This window comes from Thamnophis sirtalis, unplaced genomic scaffold, assembly GCF_051295495.1.
Source record: "Thamnophis sirtalis isolate CommonGarterSnake01/CBP01778 unplaced genomic scaffold, rThaSir2_p1.2 scaffold_5, whole genome shotgun sequence".
Taxonomy (NCBI): Eukaryota; Metazoa; Chordata; class Lepidosauria; order Squamata; family Natricidae; genus Thamnophis; species Thamnophis sirtalis.
Window position 1 is genome coordinate 27,233,629 of NW_028261385.1, and position 19,617 is coordinate 27,253,245.

Genomic DNA, 19,617 nt, shown 5'->3' on the forward strand with positions numbered 1-19,617 from the left:
GCGGCCTAATCTGTGTGATCTAATCGGTCGCGAGGAGGTAATTGGCAGGAGGCGGTCTCTCAAGTACCCAGATCCACTACCATGAAGGGCTTTATGGGTGGTAAGTAGCACCTTGAAGCGCACCCGGAGATCAACAGGTAGCCAGCGCAGCTCGCGGAGGATAGGTGTTTATTTTATTTATTTATTTAGTTTGTCACTCATGTACAAGATAACAGGAGTAAGAATAAACATAAGAACACAGGAAATGGGCACAAATAAATGGGGACAGTAAGACAGGGACGCTAGGCACACTGGTGTGCTTATCCATGCCCCTACTGACCTCTTAGGAATGGGGCAGTGGTGGGTTCCGGATTCCGTTCCAACTGGCCCCGACACACACGCAGTGCACACATGCCTTGTAGCTGGAAACAACGCTTCCGCAATCCTCTGTGACGCTCCAGCTGCTCAGTGGAGCATCACGCAAACTCTGTATGCATCATGTGCCTACGCAGAAGCACCGACAGCTTTAAAACACGGTAAGGAGCATGGGTGGGTGGGGTGGTGGGCCCTCCCCCTCCCCCTCCCGAGCACCGTACTGGAACAGTATCCGGTGCTCCTGCCTGGCTCCGGTACACCCATAGCAGGGCATACCGCCTGCAATCCACCACTGGAATGGGGTGAGGTCAACAGTAGACAGTTTAAGGTTAAAATTATGGGGGTTTGAGGATGTAACAAGAGTCAGGTAGTGCATTCCAGGCATTGACCACTCTGTTGCTGAAGTCGTATTTTCTACATAGTAGAGCGGTTTACCTTGGGTTTGTATCTATTGTGTGCTCGTTTATTTTACTGATGCATTTCCTTCAAAAATAATTGAGGTATCTAGCTGCAATTATGCATGTGCCTTCCATGGAAGGTCCCATAAAATGCAAACGTTTATTCCTCCGTAAACCGATATAACAGGAAGATTTTTTTGCCCCAAAACACCCAGAACGCCTAAAACAAACTTGCTTCTTTTCAGGGGGATGCAAGTCAACTCAATGGTGGGTAATGATTTAATTCTCCGATTTCTGGAACCACTTCCTAAAGCTTTGCCTTCCACCCAACGCTCAGAAGGGACTGACCTATGTACACCCCACCCCCAAAAGTATTGTCCTCCCACATCGCCCCTGCCCGCCACTATCCCGCCCTTTATTTTGCATTGGCCGTAACCACCCTCCAAACCCGCCTCCCTCGTCTGCTCGGCGATTTCAGCGGCCTCGCTTCGCGTTTCCTGACGAGGACGGAGGTAGTTTGTCCCTAGCGACGCTCCTTCCCGGAAGCAGCTGTTCGCACCATCATGGCGGCGGTGGTGCTGTTGCTGCGGGAGATCTCAATGACAACGGCTGCGGCGAGGCACCTGCTGCGCGGGGGAGGAGGAGGAAGAAGGAGCGAAGCTGTCCTCGCCCTTGGGGCCAGGTATCTATAGAAGGGGCGGGTGGCTCCTTGGCTAGACGGATCCCCCCACCCCATTGCATCCTCTTTCCCTACCCACTCGACCTCTGTTCCGCGAAAGTGGGAGAGGTGAAGGCGTTTAGCCTTCCAGGCAGCACCGGCAACGGAGCCCTGAGGATGCTTCGCCTCTCCGGCTGTAAAAGCTGCGCACCTCATTTGGAATCCCTTCAGGAGACCCCGGCGAAGCGGACGTTATCCCGCTTCTGCCATCTCTGGGGTTGGAGGGAGGGGTAGCGGAAGACAAGCTGTCAAAACAAAGCGGACGCTGCGGCATCGGAGAAGGAAAATGCTCCGAAATAGTAGAACTTCTCAGACGTGCGTGAAACGTTTTGCGTGTTGATCGGATTCCTCCTACACGTGGTTGTAGGCTGAAACAGGGAAGCTTGACATCCGAGCAATGGAGGCTATAGGGCTATATCGTTATCAGTCCAGATAGGATGATTACAGCAGTCATTCTGCAATGCTACCTTCCGCTGATTCTCTGTGTAAGGAGAAATGAATGGACAAGCATACTTTTTGTGTCTAGGATGAAAGTTATGTTTCCTAGAATATGGGTTGGTTTATTGATACATAAGACTTTCAAGGATGTGGTAGCTCAGTGGCTAAGACGCTGAGCTTGTAAGATTGGCAGTTCGGAGGTTCGAATCCCTAGCACAACGTAACTGAGTGAGCTCCCGTTACTTGTCCCAGCTTCTGCCAATCTAGCACTTCGAAAGCATGTAAAAATGCTTTGGTGAGGAACCACCTTTGGTGAGAAGATAACAGTGTTCCATGCACCTTTGGCATTTAGAAATGCCGGCCACACGACCACAGAGACATCTTCGGACAGCGCTGGCTCTTCGGCTTTTAAACAGAGATGAGCACCACTCCCTAGAGTCAGGAACGACAAGCACATATGTGTGAGGGGAACCTTTACCTTTTTAAGCCTTTCAAAGCTTCCCATATTTGCAGTTCCCTTTCTTTTTTACATTCCAGGGTTTGTGAAAAAAGTGACCACTATCTGGAAGTAATAATTATCCATTCAGAGTCACTTTGTAAGGGAGATGGGTGGCGTAAAAAAATAATAAAATGCTATTCTTTCTAGTATATATCCAACTGAATCAAATTTCATCTACAGAAATTTGCAAATTCCTTTCTTTTTTAGATTCCAAGGTGTATGAAAAAGTGACAACTACCTAGAAATAGTAACTATCCACTCAGGGTCACCTTATAGGGGAGATGTGTGTCAAAATAATTTAATAAAATGTTAGTTTTTCTAGTAAATAGCCAATTGAATCAAGTTTCATCTACAGAGATGATACTCTTAAAATTTCAAAACATAGAAGGGGGTATTTTTATCATGGTTAAGTTTCTAAGGAATCAGACCACTCTTTAGATAGATTTTGATTTTTCTTCAGAAAGTGTAGATTTGCTTCTCAATGTAAAATTGTATATTTTTGTTATAAAGCAAAAATGATTATTTCACATAAATAGCTGGTCTGTTATTTATGGGCAGTGTACTGCAAAAATTTGAGTTTTTGAGTGGACAGAAGTTTTATGCTTCCAATGCTTCCAATAGACCATTGTTTTTCTTCTCTAGAACAATATCGTTTGTAATTTTTTTCTTCCATTCCATCATTTCCGATTCTCTCTAAGACCTCAAGTTCCTGCATTTTCCCTGGCAAGGCTTTTCAGAAGTGGTTTGCCATTGCCTTCCTAGGGTTGAAAGAAATGAACGGGCTCAAGGTTATCCACCTGGTTTTGTGTTTAAAGAGGGACTAGAACTCACAATTTCCCAGTTTCTAGTACAATGCTTTAACCATTACATCAAACTGACTCTCATGATCTCTTTATTTCAATATAAAAAGTAGGTACAATTAGCAATAAAATTTCCTCCACCTGGAGTGTAAAACTATTTTTCTTAACTTTCCCAAGTGAAAGTTTTCAAAAATGTAAAACCACTGAAAACAATGTTGAAGAATTTATGTCATTTTATAGCCAAAATCCAATTAGCTCCAAGTATTTTATTACTGAAAATTAATACATAACATGACGTATATCCCAGTGTTATTTGGAATGTTGTAAAAACACCCTAATTGTATATGCCTGCATACAATATGATACTTTACAACAGGGCTGTCAAACCTGTGGCCTGTGGGCTGAATGTGTCATACGCTGGCCACGTTCAACACACGGTTTAGTGAAGGGGGGAAAGTCACAATACGTCACATAACGACGCCGTGATGATGCAAGTTTGACACCCCTGCTTTACAATAATGAAAAGGATGTCTTACATAATGCAAATTGCACATTATGCTTTATACCATTCCTAAAAAGCTAAGCAATTCCTTGAAGTGAAGCAATTGGTATGGTTGTTTGTGTAATATTCCTTTAACATCTCTTAGGTAGTATAAAATCCGACATTAGAAGCATACTTTAGGCTACTCTTAATTAAAAGCTAGTTCATCATTTTGTAAGAGAATGCTCATTTTCAAAGCTAAGATGGTAGTGTACCCCTACTTGCTACCAAGTATCCATTAAATCAAAATGCAGAAGAACATATTATGAAGAATATATCATGAATATAATTAATTTGCAACCCAAATTCTACAAAGTTGTATTTCTTTATTTTTATACTTCTGACAATATTGTTCTCCAGCAGTCCACTTTGACCAATCTGGTTTTTAAACCAGCCATTATATTGCAACTAATCATTAACATTCCAAGATTGTTATTCATTACAAAGTACATATTTGGTTGTTGGCATGAGAAATCCCATCTCTAAGGTCTTTGTATCCAAAAAAACCTGGTATTTTCAAGCAGTATTTGAAATCAGTTTTTCAATCAGTAAGCTTGATGATAAGATTAAGACTAATAAAAGAATAATTTATTAAGTAAAGTAGGAAATAAATTTAATTATATTTACATAGTTATTGAACTTTTACATTCAAATGTAATTGTTTTAGATCAAGCTATAAATGCTCATTCAGCTGTTACTAAGTCCAGTTTACAAAATCCACTTGATCCAGGAACTGTTCTCACCATTCTCTTATTCAGAGTAATAATTGTCTTTCAGTGTAGCATTGAAAATAGATCAAGTGCATTTCATTCAATGGCTAAAGAATTGAAATATTAGGTATATGGGTTATAAGTTAACAATAACAAAACAATATTCTAATGATACTTAGCTTTACTTATACATTTCCCATGGAATTGTTTTAAACCAGGAGTGTTAAACTCGATTTCATTGAGGGCTGCATCAGGGTTGTGTTTGACTTCGGGGGAACAGGGTGGGAGTGACCAACTCGATGTCACTTGTGTTGGGGCACCAGTGGCGTCCTGAGTTCTCTGCCAGTAAAAACAGAGCTCAGAAGGGCCACCCGCCCTTTGTTTTCAGCTGTGATGGTGTCCTGCAACCTTCTGCCAGCAAAAAAGGAGCTCAGCAGGGCCTCCAGCGGCTCTTGCAAGCTCCATTTTCAGCTACGACGGCCTCCTGCAACCCTCTGCCAATAAAAATGGAGCTCCATTTTTGCTGGCAGAGGAACCACGGTCTGGTCCTTTGCTGTTTCCAGGGCAACTCCATAGGCCAGATCTAAGCCGGACCTCGCCTGAGGCCTTGAGTTTGACATCCCTGTTGTAAACTAATGAGTAAATCCAGATTAATCTAAAGTCTTCTTCAAGTTAAGCTCAATTCCTGCTGATTTATGGACACATCCATGGCATTTTTAAATGGTTTGATGGTTTACTTTTTGATTTTTCCTTCTAACATCTCAATCCCCAGTTCTGCGTCCCCCATCAAAATACTAACCACACCTTTCCCCATTTAGCTTACCAGCCATGACAAATTCATTACACAGCTAAGTACATGCACATAACTATTAAGAATCTAGTTAATATTGTGGAATTCTTTATTTGTCTAGGATCAATCATCTATTGTAACTTGCTAGGACAAAAGTAAAATGGATTTCATTTAAAAATATAAAAAGTAGTAGAGAATATTTTTCGTAAGCAGTTACAGTATATTGATTAGGAATGTGTCCAGTTGCTCTCCGATCTTGGTAGTAGTTTGTCATTAATTCCTGAGACTGAAAGAAAACTCATTTTGTAATAGAATACTTATTTATACTTTTAAACCAGTCAAAAACTGAACTGTACAGATCAAAAACTTAAAATGCAAAATCACAGTACAGGTAGTCCTCAATTTACTATCACAATTGAGCCCAACATTTCCATTCCTAAGCAAGACAATTGTTAAGTGAGTTTTGCTCCATTTTACAACCTTTTCTTGTCACAGTTATTAAGTGAATCACTGTAGTTGATTTGTTAGTAACCTAGTTGTTAAGTTGACTTCGCTTGTCAAAAGGTTGCAAAAGTGATCTCATGACCTTGGGACTCAGCAATGGTCATAAATATAAACCAGTTGCTACGCATCTAAATTTTGATCACATGATTATGGGGACGCAACAAAGGTGGTAACTGTGAAAAATGGTCATAAGTCACTTTTTCAGTACTATTGTAACTTTCAGTGCTAAATGAACCGTTGTAAATCAAGGATTTACAACAAATCCAAATGGATCAAAGAATTGATTCTTCAAGTGCATTTGAAAATAAAAGGGTACATGTTGAACAATCATGTTGTTTTTAGGAGAAGGAATTCTAGGGACAGAAGACTATAATTGAAAAGACCCTCTCATTTGTAAAATATCCATGTCCTGTCATTAATTTGGGACCCTAGTAGAAAGGATTCATATATTCTGAGTATTTTAATGGAAAAGAATCCTTCTTTCTGATAAACCAGTAATTACCACTTTGAGTTCACCTCATAAACATTCAACATCCAGTATTTTTTTTAAAGTGTCATAATTTATTTTTAATAATTCAAATTCCACTTATTAATCTACCTGTCCCAATTTACATATTTAAGTATTTGATTTATATCACACAATTTTAATTTGTAGAACTCAAGGTGGCCTAATCCCTAAAGTTTATAAACTTGATTTCAGTGTGGAAAAGAGATGCTTTCAAATTTTACTTCACAGCTTGGCTAATGTTAGACCTGAAAGGGCCTATCATGTGGCCCTAGATTGTCAGTCATTGTATATATTCTATCTATGTGGTTTTCTTAATAAAAATACAAGATAGGTTTACCATTGATTTTTTCCACACAGTATAAATGAATGCTTTTGTTACTAAAGTGATAATCTGCTTCAGCATCTTCTTACATTGCTGCTGCTTGCTTGCTTTAGCTGGGCAGCCAGAATGATCTTCAAACCTACTGGGAATATATTCTCTTGGCAAATACTCCCTGCATTCTTTGCTCATCCCTCCTAGGAACGTGACCCGACAAAAGCGCGAACGTCAAAAGCGCGCTGACAAAACCGTGGCGCTAAAACCGCGATGTCAAAAGCGCGCCAACAACAGCGCGCCGACAGAAGCGCGATTTAAGTTAAGGTAAGGTTTAGGGTTAGGGTTAGGTTTAGGTTAGGTTACAGCACGCTTCTGTCGGCGCGCTGTTGTCGGCGCGCTTCAGCGCTCATTCGTCGGCGTGGTTTTGTCACCACGGTTTTGTCACCGCGGTTTAGTCAGGCGCGCTTTTGTCGTTCGCGCATTTGTGGTGGAACCCCTAGGAACACCTACTGCCACCATCACCACCATTATGATGAGACTTTACAAGACTTGGGGGGGGGGGGCTGTGGTTACCTGAACATATTCCCAATAGCATTCTTTATTATATGGAAATCAGATATTTTTTATCACCACTTCATTTTTAAAAAAATATTCCAATCTAGTCTGAGTCTTTAACAATATTCCGGCAGTCTTCCATCCAAATACTAATTAGGCTGGACACTTTATAGCTTTTATCAAAGTCAGCCGATACCTGCTAGGTATTGTTACAATGAGCCTCATATATTATATTTAGAAATAAATTAAACAAATATTGAAATATTGAGAATTGTTTATGACATGTCTAGGTCAGCTTGACCCATTTAGTTCATTCAGGCCTTCAGCGGTGAATAATTCATGAGTATAAGTTCACCCTTAAGAGGAATTCTATTTAACTTGATCTGAGATGTCTAACCAGTCATGCTTCCAGCATAAGTTACCCCACATGACAATTAAAACAGTTTATCCTGTAAAACAGACCTGAAGCCAAACTGAAATAGATCCTGAAAATCATTCACATTTGATATTGCCTACAATTGATCAGCAATTACTAACTGGAACATCTGGCTAAAGGTTAGTTTGGAATCTAGCATTTACATTTTAAAAGATGAATATATCTTTCATGACTGGGGAATTATTTAACATAAATAACAAAATGTTGCAGTTCTAAAGCACTCTGAACAGTGAAAGGACATAGCCTTTTCCAATGTGAGGTGGGTTGTAGAACATTAGCTTTTCATTCCTTGCACTTCTGGAATTAAATAATTTGACTTTTGAGTTACATTGTGATAATTAATGCACCCTTGGTATGATCTGAATATATTTGTGGGGAGACATTTGACATTTCAGAAAACACGCAGGGCAAAGCACGGGGTCACCTGTGGTGTTTTGGAAATAATATTTCCACCCCCGTTCTTCTCACAGTTTCCAGCAGTCAGCCCACAATTACAGAATTCCAGCACTAGTCAGTAGTTAAGAAATTGTTGAATGAGCACAATAATTGTTCTCTTTAATTTGTGTATCATATGAAAACTATTCTTGACATATTTTAGGTAAAGAAAGTTTGGAATCTGTTAATTCAGTTAGGATAGCTGCTTCTTGGTTAGCAAGTAGCTTTTTCTTAAGTACTGTATTGTTTCTTTTAATAGGTAACTATATGCATAAAGATGATGAATTATTTAGACATCTGATACCAGGGAAGAATTTAAAATACCTCTTTAATGGTATCTATTATATTGAAAGGCTTAAGTTTTAAACTTTATGGAGTTGTTTGTAATATCCAGTTGAATGTCTTTTAATAGTGTGCTTTCTTAATAATGCATTTAGTACTTGAGGGGTCATGAGTTCAATTACAAAAGACAGGTGAACTTTCTATACAAATTGGTTTTGATATCTGAGACCACGTAGGTTCTTGACCTTAACAGCCAACGTTAAAATTAGGTTTATTTTGTTACATTTATTTACATCTCAGAAAAGCAGCATCTGCATATGTTTCAAGCTAATGTTATCTTAAAAGGCGAAAGTAGAGAATTATTCTTTTCATGTTGTTTGGGATATATGTGTGAGGACGAAAAAGAGAGTGTCAAGTACTCGGTGTTACCTAGTTTAATATATTTTTCAAGTCCATGTTTTTAATCCAATTTATCTTTAAAAGATTTCACATTTTTTAACTCTAAAAGAGAAAAAAAACACAACTGAGCAGGTAGATTACTTTTTCTGAGTTGAGAAACTCTCAGATTAGGTTTGATTGGTGTTTGGATGGTAGATTCCATCGGATACTTTAGTTGTAGACTAGACTGAGCAATAAAATAAAATAAAATATCCTGGAAAAGAAACCCACTCTGTCTTTTTATAACAACATTTTATGGATAAATCTATGAAATCACAAGGAATTGAATTGTATAGCAAAATATTAAGATAGATGTATGAATGTATAGAAGTTGTTTTTCAGCCTATTTGTCCTTGTTTTTATTATCCTGTACCATCTGCCATTATGACTGTTTTAATCATTAAACTAAGTCTTCTTTGTAATGATTTAAATCCAAATTTAAATATTTAATACCCAAGCACTTTGATCTGATAAATAGAGCAGTTGATAATGTCTTACTGTGAATTTTTTTAAAAAAATGGTGGAGATATAATAGAACTGAGATATACCAGAAATTGACTTTCAGAGCAGTTATTTATGTTCTTTGAAAATATTCAGTGAAAAAAAACCTCATCTGCGATAGATGATTTCTATTCCACTTCAGTATCTTTGTGCCCTTTTCGGTGTTCTGTAGATGATAGTGATATAGGTGATGGTTTTTATCTGCTATGGCTGGAAAAGAGAATTTTGGTGTCAATTGTTCATGCTTTAGAAACTTCTAGATTAAACTATTGTAATTATTTCTAGATGAGAAAAAAACAGTTCTGTAATTTCAGTAAGTGTAATTTGGCCCTGAAAATCTGTTGTTTGAGATTTGAACCAGGGTTAATTTTAAGTGCTAATAGTGTCTGTCTATGTGTTTGATAGGACTTTTGGAGACAGCCACAGAAAATACATTTTGTCATTAAAATAAGAATTACCAAGAAACTCTTTTCTTCTAATTTAAAATGGCTCCTTTTTAGCTCTCATATACTTGACTTTAACAGTGCTAATAGAAATCTGAAAATATGATTCACGTTCTGTGATACAATGCATTTATATGGTTCATATTATAGTCTTCTCTGAAATAATTTTTGAGGTTTTACTAAACAATTGCTTTAGTAATTTTAGTAATTGTTCATCAACTTCAGCTGAAACTGTCACCATTTTTCAGAATTCCAGTGAGCAAGATTCCAAGCAGTAATTACTGAAAAATATAATTTGCTTATTCAGATATATTAAAGCAATTTTAAATGTGTTTCTTTGTTTATTTATTTATAAGTTTTATATGACTGTCCAACTTGTGTAATAATGGACAGTGTGCATCACATTTCCTAACATATTGTTAGGAAAACTAAATTATGGTTAAAGCTAGCAACATCAAGAACTAGATGACAACTTTTTTTTCGTGTCACCATGAATTAAAAGTGTTTTGGTCAGGTATAATAGTGAAGCCTTGGATGTTCATTAAAGTTTAAGCAGTTCAGAGTGAAAAGGTACATTGAATACATTCTCCCTAGGAATGTCTTGCACTTTTTACCTACATCCAGGTAAAGAAAGTTAGACAGGGCAATCCTGATTATTACTCAGAGGAGGTACCCACAGGTAACCTGAAAGTTGTAGGTTAGACTGGGAATTGGTGTTTTTTTTATTCCCCATAAAAAGGCAAATCACTTCCATATCTTTACCAATAAAATGACATCAATGTCTCCATGTAACTCACCAGGAGTCCAGTTTGAAGTGGGAGTTTTATTACCACACAGAACCTCACAGAATGTAACTAATCACCAATGAATTCTTATAGTTCTAGCTTTGATTGGATTTCAACTGGATGATAAGATCAAGTTATGGTTGTTGTTTTTTAATTGCTCTGAGTTGGGCAAGATTTCCTTTGCAGTGGAAAGAGACAATCTCATACGGGTAAGCTGTTTACAGGCTGATTTTAGTTATTTAGTTATTTAATTAATTTGAAAGACTTATATGAGTGAGTGATTGTAGACATTTGACAACAATTTTAAATAAACAACAGCAACCAACATGCTGCCAAGGTGTGACTGAGAACACTCCTAAAACATGCATATTATTTACCAGAACAACTCTGTCTATTTGTAAAGGACAGCTCCATGTAGAATTCATAAGAGCAATTCAATTGGAAAGTCCCTGGAGTATGAATAATTGTGGGCAGGACCTCCCAGTCCATGAAGTGAGCAATTTGCACACAAAATGAATTGCTTCCTTGTGCAACCTCTCCTCCCACAACTTTGGTTGCCACCTGTTCTTCAAGTAAAAGGAGGACTTCAAAATCTGGCTGTGTGTGCAGAGTGCTACTCCATCAAGACTACTCCCACATGCTAGGATTGAGTCATGGTTTGATTGTCGGTTTTTAGGTCCTGAAAGTCTGTAGACACTGGATAAGCGTCTCAACAGAGTCCTTGTTTTAAAAATCTACAACTGAGTGTCTGTTAATAATTTTGACATTGACATTGTCTACTGGTAGATGTTAAATTAGGATGGAGAGAGAGCTGTAATGGTACAGGGCAATGACATTGGGGGGACAGGTGGTAGAGCCTACAGAAGGTATGTGGGCATGGCAGACATCTCAGAAGGTACCCTTCCTAGTTTTTGGATTATAAAGGCAACTGGTGTGTGTGTGTGTCTTGGATGAGAAATGAAACATTTTCAAGGAAAAACTAAAGAAAGTTCAGTTGTCTTTTGAAAAGCACCTTTGGGACATTCATGACCTGGTTGGTTGAGAATCTCCATAAACAGTCATCCACAAATGTGGCCAATGCTTTTATGATTCTATGACCCGGCCTAAAACCTGTCTGAAGACTCTAGATAATTGATTTCTCCAGAGCCTGTTGAACTGAGCATCTAGCACCTCTAACAAGTTTTGTTTAAAAAGGGAAATTCTTAAGAGATTGAGTGACAGTTATTAAACACAGTTAAGGAGGGGTGGACGACTGCCTACTTCAAGACAAGTGGCACCAACTCCTGTCACAAAGAGGTATTAACTGCCTTTTGGAACCAATTGCATAACACTATTCAGGAGGCCTTGACCAGGAGAGACATAAATCCAGAACTCAGGTGGTAGAGATCATAATATCAAGGACTTGATTTCTTCAGGAATAACAAGCAGAATCTTGTCCCAGATAATGGAACAAAATCATATATCAGTCACCTTTATAAAACCAGCTGGCGTTAAAACTCAGAGTGAATCTAACCAATTAGTCTACAAAGTGACCCAGTAAGGACTCCGTAGCCTTCCTTGTACCCAAAAGGGATCTGATCATCTGAAATAAGGCTACAGACCATTACCTTCAGGTTCATGAGAACGGAGAAGTACCCCCATTTCACTACCTTTATTACCAAAAATAATTCCTAATGTAGACATTTATCTGTGCCCAGTAGGATTCGTTCTTCATCTTGTTTCAGTACTGCTCTAGGTCAGCAATCCTCAATTGGGAGTCATATGGCCTCCTTGGAGCCCAAGGGTATTTGAAAGGGGAGCACAGGTGAAAAACATGTAACAGGACGTCATGGCATGTATTAAGGGTGCCACAGAGAAACTAAGTATATAATACTGCAAATGCTGCCTTGCAGACATCAAAAAACACACCAGTTACTTTTATGTCCATATCTAGTGATGGGTCCTGGACACCGGAGAAAAACAAGGATGGAAGGGGATCACAGATGGTAAAAGATTGAGAAACGCTGTTCTTGGCATATCTTGCTTCCAGAGTACATTACAGGATTCATGGTCACAAAGACAATCCAATTCAAGGCTGTCATCACTTGCTCATTCAAAGCTGCAATTAAGTCTTCAGTTGAACTGTGCATCGTTGCTATGAAAATCATTATTATATTTGTCTGTCTCTATTTTTTCATTGGACAAATCAATTTTTCACTTTAAATCTTGCATTGCAGGCCTCTGAAGACTTCCACATGGCAGCTGGCACAGGACCAAGATACACAAGTTATCACAGTTGATCAAAAATTGGTAAGGCTTTTCTGATGTATATATTCCCTTGAAGATATTTCTGTGTATCAGGTACTACGAATTGTATACCGTAGTTGGGAATCAGTGTAAGTGCAATTGCCAGATATCAAAGTTCTTCGATTAAAATACAAACTATAGTAACTTATCAAAAGGCATTCAAGTCTAATAAGGGTGCATGGAGGTTTAATATGTGGACTCCACACATTTAATCACGTATTATGAAATTATGTATTATAACTATAATCATACCGTGGGACTTGTCATTAATTGGTTCCAGGAAGCACAACAAGTACCAAAAAAGACAAGTACCAAACTAAGGAATAATATATTAGTTATGAGCCAACTGACAAGTTCTAGTTTGCTTGTCAAGTATCAAACAAATGAGTATCGGGGCAAAATGTGTCGAGTACTAAATTCAATGAGTTTTAAAGCAGTCAAGTACTGGCGTACCACTATACCTGTATTATGTTTAGGAAGAAATGTATTAATATGCAATTTGCCATTTTAAAATACTTTTCTGAATGAAATCATGAAGTCATACATGATTCAATAATGCTTATTAAAATTAATTGTTAGATTTACCCTTTTTAAAGAAATGTAATAAAAATGCCCCTTATAAGTCGATTGTAAAATCTGCTCATATATTCTGCCCAAAATGTGCATGAAGGATCACAATCAGAAACAACTGTATAGTATTCTTTTGCTAATCATTACCAGTTCATAATTTTTAACTTCCAGTATATTACAATGTGTGGCTTCTTACCAAAACACTGATGCTGTAATATTTATGCCTATATTATTCATTAACTGGATGGTTTTTTTTGTAAAGCATTCAAGGGACTTGATATATCATGGCTTACATAATAATCTCCATTGACATTACTGTGTTTTAATTTTGGAGGTGAAAAATAGTAACAAATCTCTATGAAAGCAAACACAAAACACACTTAGAATAGATCTGTATAAAGTCACTTTAAAAAAATGAATTTTGAAAGCTTACAATAATAACGGAGGTTTCAACAGGGATAATTTTGTCACTATAGACTACTATTTTGACACAATGCAAGTTCAGTAATGTATCTAATTTTTATTGGTGGTGATGATTTGTAACTGCCATTTGATAAATTTAAAGTTTTAAGCAGAAGGAAGTGTTCTTATTTTTTTCATCTTATTAGGATGGCTGGATTGGGATGCAAGAAAGTAAGGAAAATAGGTAACATTAAGGGAAGTTTGTTTCGTTATTTGAATTCATTGCTGTTATAATTGATGTAGAGAAATTTTCACTATTCATTTTTTGGGCATTAAATATAAAAGAGATGACAGTTTAATTGAATACATGGCATTTCTCTTTAATAATGTATACTTCAGTTGCATTTTGTTTTTTTCTCAAATATTTTAGCAGTTGCAGTCTTAGCTTTTCAAGTTGAAGCCAATGTATTGTATAATTTTAATTGAATTATTTACTAGCTGTAACTAATATTTTTCCTATTTTCTTCTGTATAGTAATAATTCTTAGAATTAGTAAATGAAGCAACATTTTGTAATAACTTCTAGAGTAGGACTCAAAATGTGGGACTGACTCCATTTCACAAATGATTTTTTCTATTGGATGATTTCATTTAACGTAAATGAATAGAATTCTATATCTAGTAGAAAATTATTTTACTACCTTTTAAGTTAGACCAAAGGTCCAGAAACTGAAAAAGCTTTTTGGATGACAAGCAAAACATTTCCAAGGAAAAAAACCAAGAAAGTCCATTTGCTTTTTATAAAAGCACCTAAGGGACAACCATGAACTGTTTATGTGTGTATGTCTAGGAAGCTAAAGTGGAAGAATTCTAAAATATAGCATTCTTATTTCCTACTACTTAACAGCAAGCTACATCTAAACCATCAATTGGAGTTCTAAGATCTGGGGGGTGGCCTAAAGAGCTGAAAGCTATTTGATCTTATCTGTTTTCAGGTGGCTCCTGTAGGGTTTCTCTGTTGCTGATGTGAGATTTCTGTGATGATCTCCCTCAGTGAAGCTTAAAATGATTTACTGCCTCACATATGAAACAAAAGTAGTTCCAATGCTATTGTTTAAATTATGTTTCCCCTTGTATGTTGCATATGGTTTTCCTTCAACTGTTTCTGCAGACTTTTGGCCTCAGTCACCGTGTCAGTATGTCTTTTAATCCAGCTCAAATTTTGAATTTATTGGTAGTATTATTTCATTGTTTTTCCATTTAAAACCAGAAACATATAGAAGTAGCTCTCTTTATTCAGTTTTATGCTAAAATAATATGTATGTAGTAGATACAATGAGATTATTGTTAATATTAGTGTCCAATTATCACTAAACTTGCATCATAAATATGACTGTAAATTTTTCTGTCAGAAAAATCTTCCTATAATATTGAAAGTAGAATTCCTAACATGCTAGTTTCCCTACTTTTCCATAAGGAAAAAAGAGAGGAAACATTTTCTAAAATTATGGACTTCAGTCAGAAAATATTCTGATATAGATTTGACCAGATAATCACAGCAATATGTGATCTTATGTATAAAGGGAAGGATATTATAATACTTCTTAATAGGTACTAGCACTTTTATATCATCTGTGTATTCCAGTCTCAGACAGTCTGTTCTGACCTAGACTTCCCAAGAGCATGAAGCAAAGTCCTGGTCATAACAAAAAAAAAAAAATCCCTTTTATTAATTTACTGTGAATTCTGCTCATTCACATCCAGAAAAGTCTTTTAAGGGAGGATTTACAGTCACAGACCTCATCTGGCTTGGAGAGCTGACAAGCCGATATCTGCAAAACTTGGCAAGGAGTCTCGGAGCGTCACAAACCAATTAAGCAAACTAATTGTCTCCTGCAAGCTTCACTCCCCTTTTGCTCCTCTTTTATTTCCTCTGGGAGGTGCCAGTCATCGTCCATTTGTGGCCTTACTCCCAAGTCAACCCCTGTTCTTTAGCTATTCCCTTTGTCTGGCAACTCTGTGCATGTGCACACTGGGAACAGGCTCCAGCCGTTCATCTGCCTCACTGATGTCTGACTCTGAAGGCAGCTGATAACTGGCATATGGCTGTGGCCCCCTCTCTGCCTCCGACACAGAGCCCTCATCAGAGCCTTCCCCAGACTGCAGGACTGACACATGTTCCTTCCCAACCTTCTCACTGTCCGAATCTGCTGCCAGCTCCGCTGGCAACTAGCAAGCCACAACACAGTCCAGGCTACCTTTGGTAAACTAACTCAGCTCAAGTTATCTTAGAGGGTGGCTTTAAGTTCAGTTCATCTTTTATTCATAGAATGGAGAAGGCAGATTTTATTCTCTTCTAATCAATGGTTTGCCCATCCACTAATAATAGTGAGGACCAGCAAGACTATTTTTCATGGTCTCTCTTTCGGTGGGGGGGGGGGGAGGCGTGAAAGCATTTCTCTGATCCTTGTTTGCTTCTTTGATCTGCTTGACCTCAGCCTGCAGACGAATGAATACTGCCAGTTGAAATATTTGTCTTTATTTGGGTTGGTTTTGCTTAGAGGCCTAAAAGGAAAGTTCATTATGACTTTTGTGTGGAAATTTCTTGTAGACTTCAGTAAATGTTCTGGAGCTTAGTGACATATGATAATGTAATAAAAATGTGTTCATTGTTTTAAGGTTGATGGCTATGGATTTCTTGGTAAAAAATTTGAACTGATAACCTTGTGAAAGGCAAGGATAACATAAACTGATAGTACAATTTACCATTAGGAAATTGAAGGAGTAAGTACCAACTTGGTACCAATAGTCAAAGGTTGTAAATTAAGCTTATAAAGTGAAAAGGACAACGACATTGGAATGGGCTTTTATGATTTAGAATTTGGGGCTTTATTTTCTTCTGGGACTCAAAATCAGAACACATTCAGAAACTTTCTGTTCTTGAATTCTACATTATGGCTTTTATTAGAATTAAAAAGTTACAAAATAACTTTTATTAAAGAACTTTAGAAATCTTGTAAAACAAATTTATGCTCCACCCCCGTGTGGGACAAAACAAATATGTCAATGAAATTCTTGGAGTCATGTTATTCCTTAAATATCCTTGGAAACAATACAGTATACAAATTAGCTTATGCTGTGCCATCAGATATGTGATGTGGTAGCAGAATTACAGAAATGTAGACACATGGATAGGAAACAAATAGATTGCATTTGTTGATACCTAACAGTCTAAATATGGAACAGGCCCCAGACTTTTGTACTACTACTCTACTTCCAGTGGTGCAAGCCAAGCCACTCATATTACTTACTGAAGATTTATCTCAAATGGACTGTCCAGTTCAATCCAACTACATATGCTGCAATGCTGTTTAGTTGGGCTAATCAGTTGCTTGCTACTCACCCCAACACTGAATAACACTCCTCAAGAATACCTTGTATAGCCAAGAACAATATTGTTGTTGCTTAATTTGTGTTATGAGTTCTGTTTGTTTTCCATTTTTAGCTACTGAAGATTTGCTTTACTGTTCTGTGTCCATCCAAATATATTTTTGTAGCTAGTACCAGTTCAAAGCATAGTTGAGGACAGCTGTACCTTGGACACAGGCAGTGGAAGGATTATAATAACCTTATGACCAAAGCTTTGTATTTAAATTGAAGGTTGTGTCATTGACAAAAGAGCCTTTTCTTCTCTGTCTTTGAAAAAGATTTACTGAAATAAAATATAGGGAGAAAATGTAGTCTTTGTGAAATAAATTGGCAAATGAGAGTGCAACTTTGGTTATATGTACCTTATTTTTCAGAGTATAAGACGCACCAGAGTATAAGACGAACCAAGGTTTTGAAGAGGCATTTTTTTTAAAGTAGGTAGGTAGAAAGAGTGATAGAGAGGGAGAGAAAGAGAGAGAAATAGGGAGAGTAGGTAGGGAGAGAGAGAGAGTGGTTAGATAAGTAGGTAGATAAAGGGATAGAGAGAGAGAAAGAGAAAAAGAGAGAGAGAGAGAGAAATACAGTAGGTAGGGAGAGAGAGTGTGTGTGTGTAGGTAGGTAGGTAGAGGGATAGAGAGAGAGAGAAATAGAGATAGAGAGAAATATAGTAGATAGGTAGGTGTTTATGCTGGCACAGCACTTGATCAATGTAATTCTCATCAATCAGTTAAAAAGCTTTCCAAAAGGGGGAAAAAAAGTTTTTGCACTCTGCAAACCTCACGAAAATGGGCCCCTTTTTTTTTCAAGCCTCCTTGGGGAGGCTTGCAGGGTGCTCCTGGGGGGTGGGGGAACCAAAAATAAGCAAAAAAGGCCTTTTTTTGCTAATTTGTGCCCTCTCCAGTCCCCAGCTCTCTGGAAGCCTCCATAAGGGTATGCATGGCCATTTTGGTGAAGGGGCGGGGCTTCGGGAGACAAAAAATGCTGTATTCGCTGTGTGACCCACCCAGATTTTCAGCCTCTTTTTTGTGGAAAAACGGTGCGTCTTATACTCTGAAAAATATGGTTCACTGTATTTTCAAATAACTTTTAAATTATTTTTATTTCTATTGTTTTATTTCAACATGATTCTTATATTTACATAAGAAAAAGTTCAATCAAGTTTTGCATTTTTGCTACATTTATTAACAACATTTTTCTATTATGTTTAGTGTGTGATTCCTTCCTTCCTTCCTTCCTTCCTTCCTTCCTTCCTTCCTTCCTTCCTTCCTTCCTTCCTTTCTTTCTTTCTTTCTTTCCTTCTCTGTCTTTCTTTCTCTTTCTCTCTCTCTCTCTCTTTCTTTCTTTCTTTCTTTCTTTCTTTCTCTCTTTCTCTTTCTTCTTTACATTTTTCTAATATATTTCAGGCCATAGGAATACAGTATATAAATATGTGTATGCATTTGTGCACACACACACACACAATGGGAAACTGCTGAATGTCTTCTGTCTTCTGAATGGGTTGAATCTGAGGAATATAATTAAGAATTGTGGCTGTCTTCCAATGAAAGTTAATTCTCAACAGTAAACCTGATACTAGATCTGTCTTCCCACCCCCACCCCCCACCAAAAGAAAGGGTGTGTGTGTGAATCTGGGATAGAAACTGAAATGCCTATCTAATGGAAAATTACTCTTTATTGCAAAAAGACAAGAAAAAGATGCAACAACCCCCCCCAAAAAAATTAATGATTAGAAATAGAACTTGATAATGAACAGTTTCTGCAATTCTTTCATAATAGTTTCTTAGCTTTTTGTATCAACCAAACCAGCATCAGAAGTTCCTGAATTCTTATGTACTTACATAATTTTTACAACATTTCTCTGTGTCTAATTTAACCTAGAATAATCTGGAATTACCAGCCCCCACCAGCCCCAATTTCATGACAGCTACCTGTCTTGACAGTGTTGATAGGCAGAAACAGAATCTGTAAACCTGGTTACAAAACAAAGAAATATCAGTGTTAAATTGTTTGAAGTAGAACAATCTGGAATGGAAGTGGTTTGAAAAGCTTTACTTATAAATAAATTTCAAATATGCAGTCAAATAGCTGGAATTAACCATCATAAATACTTTTTCCTGACTATTTCTCTATCTCAATTCTTGGAATATTTGTAAATGTTTGTTAACTTTGTGAGATTGCCAAGGTTTTAATCTTCAAAAATTATTCACTACCTTTGTTTCCTGCTACTTGATTTCAAGTTTCCTCCAGCAACAGTCGTTCTTTTGCAAGATTCTTAAAATTATTGGCTTATTTGTCCTAAAGATGTTTTCTCAAAAGGCAACTGGACTTTCTTTTTCCTTGAAGACATTTCACTTCTCATCCAAGAAGCTTCTTCAGTTCTCTTCAGAGCTAAGGACAACCATGACCTGGATGACTAAGAATCTCCATAGACATACTTGTTTATTTGACAGCATTTGGGTGCTTTAAAAGAATATTGCTAT

The 19,617-nt window shown here is 37.4% G+C and overlaps 1 protein-coding gene across 1 annotated transcript in view; it reads left to right on the forward strand.

The window, feature by feature from the left end:
* The first annotated feature begins 1,274 nt into the window (after positions 1–1,274).
* Positions 1,275–19,617, forward strand: part of NDUFS4 (NADH:ubiquinone oxidoreductase subunit S4) — a 39,524-nt gene continuing 21,181 nt past the window's right edge. The window contains exons 1-2 of the mRNA XM_087715487.1: positions 1,275–1,434; positions 12,668–12,740. Of these exons, the coding sequence (XP_087571613.1) occupies positions 1,316–1,434; positions 12,668–12,740 (192 nt within the window). The 5' untranslated portion in view covers positions 1,275–1,315. The remainder of the gene's footprint in view (positions 1,435–12,667; positions 12,741–19,617) is intronic.